Source organism: Bidens hawaiensis, unplaced genomic scaffold, assembly GCF_021521415.1.
Source record: "Bidens hawaiensis isolate Kalapana, Puna unplaced genomic scaffold, B.hawaiensis_p1.1 tig00009070_1, whole genome shotgun sequence".
NCBI classification, from domain to species: Eukaryota; Viridiplantae; Streptophyta; class Magnoliopsida; order Asterales; family Asteraceae; genus Bidens; species Bidens hawaiensis.
The window spans coordinates 1-1,945 of record NW_027491665.1 but is presented as its reverse complement, the minus strand read 5'-3'; the positions used below and the strand labels follow the sequence as shown (position 1 = coordinate 1,945).

The following is a 1,945-nucleotide window of genomic DNA, read 5'->3' as shown; positions in this document are numbered from 1 at the left end:
GAAGTATTTAGTCACACGCCGTTTTAAACATGCAACTCTATTTTTCTGAAGGGTAGATGGATACATTAAGATGGATTGATTGTGGATCATCATTAGTGATATGACTATATAAATATATTACAATGGCACGTATAACAAACTTCCTATGAATGGCATGACTTTTTTTCTATACAGCAAAATAAACATTATTTCTAATTGACCATGTAGACAAATTTAGCGATAAAATGCATTATCTTTTCGTATCAATTTTCTACACAGCTTGATGCAAGAGGAAGGTGTCTATTTTCTGTTTAACTTCTTTAGCAATCAACTAGTCGTATTTCTGGTGGGTGGTTGGGGTAAGATATTGACAAGGACAATGACTTTTACACATATGATAGTCATTGATGGTGGTGATAAAGACTCTTTTTTCCAGAAAGACACCTACTCTACTTGACTACTATTAATTACTCATTGCACCAACAAACCTACACATAATTCAAACCCTTTTAGGTTCGGGGAATACCCCATTACTACCGGGATGGCCCATGAGGATGATAATGATCAAGAATTAAAGATCACGTGATTTGAATTATTGATTGCAAAATCTCTGAAAAGAAGGATGGGATCAGGTTTATCAGCATTATTATACTTTTGTTTAAGCCAGTTTTTTGAGGTAAATATAAAACGAAAGTAACGAACTAGATCAATGGGAGAAGATCGCTCACTTTGACTCAAATCACAGCTCACTTTGACTCAAATCACACAGGGTTACTATGCTGAGGAATCCTTTCATTCACTTAAAACCTAAAAGTCTGCTTCACTTAAAAACAGTAAAATAACCACTTGACTTATTTTGATTCATTTAAATGTCTAAATAACACCGTATCACTAATTTATTCAACTCATAGTATTGCTTATATATTTTTGTTTAGCTTCATGCCATGTGTTTAATTTATTAAATATGTGTATACATATAGTTTTTTTCTTTTGGTTGAACTGAAGGCTTTGAAATTGATAGAACGTGATTTTGATGCCAAAATGAACGAGTAAACATGTTTATTATTCTTTCAATCTGATAAGTTTTTTTGTTTCTTAATTTCTTGTTTTCTTTTCTTTTTATGACCAAGTAAAGTGAATGTTTTAATTCATGCAGTTTGTTATATTTTGATCGAAAGACGTGGAAATGCATCCTCCGTTGACTTTACACCGACACCCAATGTGTGCTGAAGTAAGTTAAAAGACTCATTTGTCCTTTTCATAAATAATAAACACTTATATAGCTTTAAAATGTGTGTTCGGTGTACAATTGTGTATAGTTTGGTTAATATTATTTGTTGTAGATAATTGAACTGTTTCAGAAGTGTCATAATGACCATCCTTATGGAATATTCTTTGGTGAATGCACAGATCTTAAGATAAAGCTCGATAAATGTTTCCGTCAAGAAGTAAGCCTCTTTTATATTTGTTAAAAAAAGATTTCTTTTGTGACCATCCTTATGAATTGAAAAAAGTCTCCATTTGCAGAAAGCGGTAAAGAGGAAGGCAAATTTTGAAGAAAGTAAGAAGTTGAAAGAGAGGTTGCAAGCTTTAAGGAAAGAAGCTGCAGCTGAAACTTGAGAATGTATGTGAAAACTCTTTTTTCATGGAAATGAGGGCACTTGTGCAATAATAAAATAATTATAATTGTTTCTTATATTTTTCTCATGGAAACTTGAGATATCCGAAATTTCGGATTCGTATAGTGAAATCCAATATCCGAAAGGTTCGGATATCCGAAACTCCAGATATCCGACTTTGAACACCCCTAATTTAAATTCGGAAAAGGGCCTCGCAAAATCATTTCGCTTTAGGTCACCAAACTTGTTTTATACAAGTGAACTGAACTGTGATAGCAGGTTACTTTTATTGTGATCTGATTTGTGTTTAGTTCATTGACCTGGTTAATATTTATTGTTGCAAGCTA

At 32.5% G+C, this 1,945-nt stretch overlaps 1 protein-coding gene across 1 annotated transcript; it reads left to right on the top strand.

The window, feature by feature from the left end:
* Positions 1-1,118: 1,118 nt before the first annotated feature.
* Positions 1,119-1,663, top strand: LOC143530969 (uncharacterized). Its single transcript, XM_077026374.1, has 3 exons — positions 1,119-1,210; positions 1,323-1,427; positions 1,507-1,663. The coding sequence occupies exons 1-3, from the start codon at positions 1,166-1,168 to the stop codon at positions 1,597-1,599; spliced, it is 243 nt and encodes an 80-aa protein (XP_076882489.1). The 5' UTR covers positions 1,119-1,165; the 3' UTR covers positions 1,600-1,663.
* Positions 1,664-1,945: the final 282 nt, after the last annotated feature.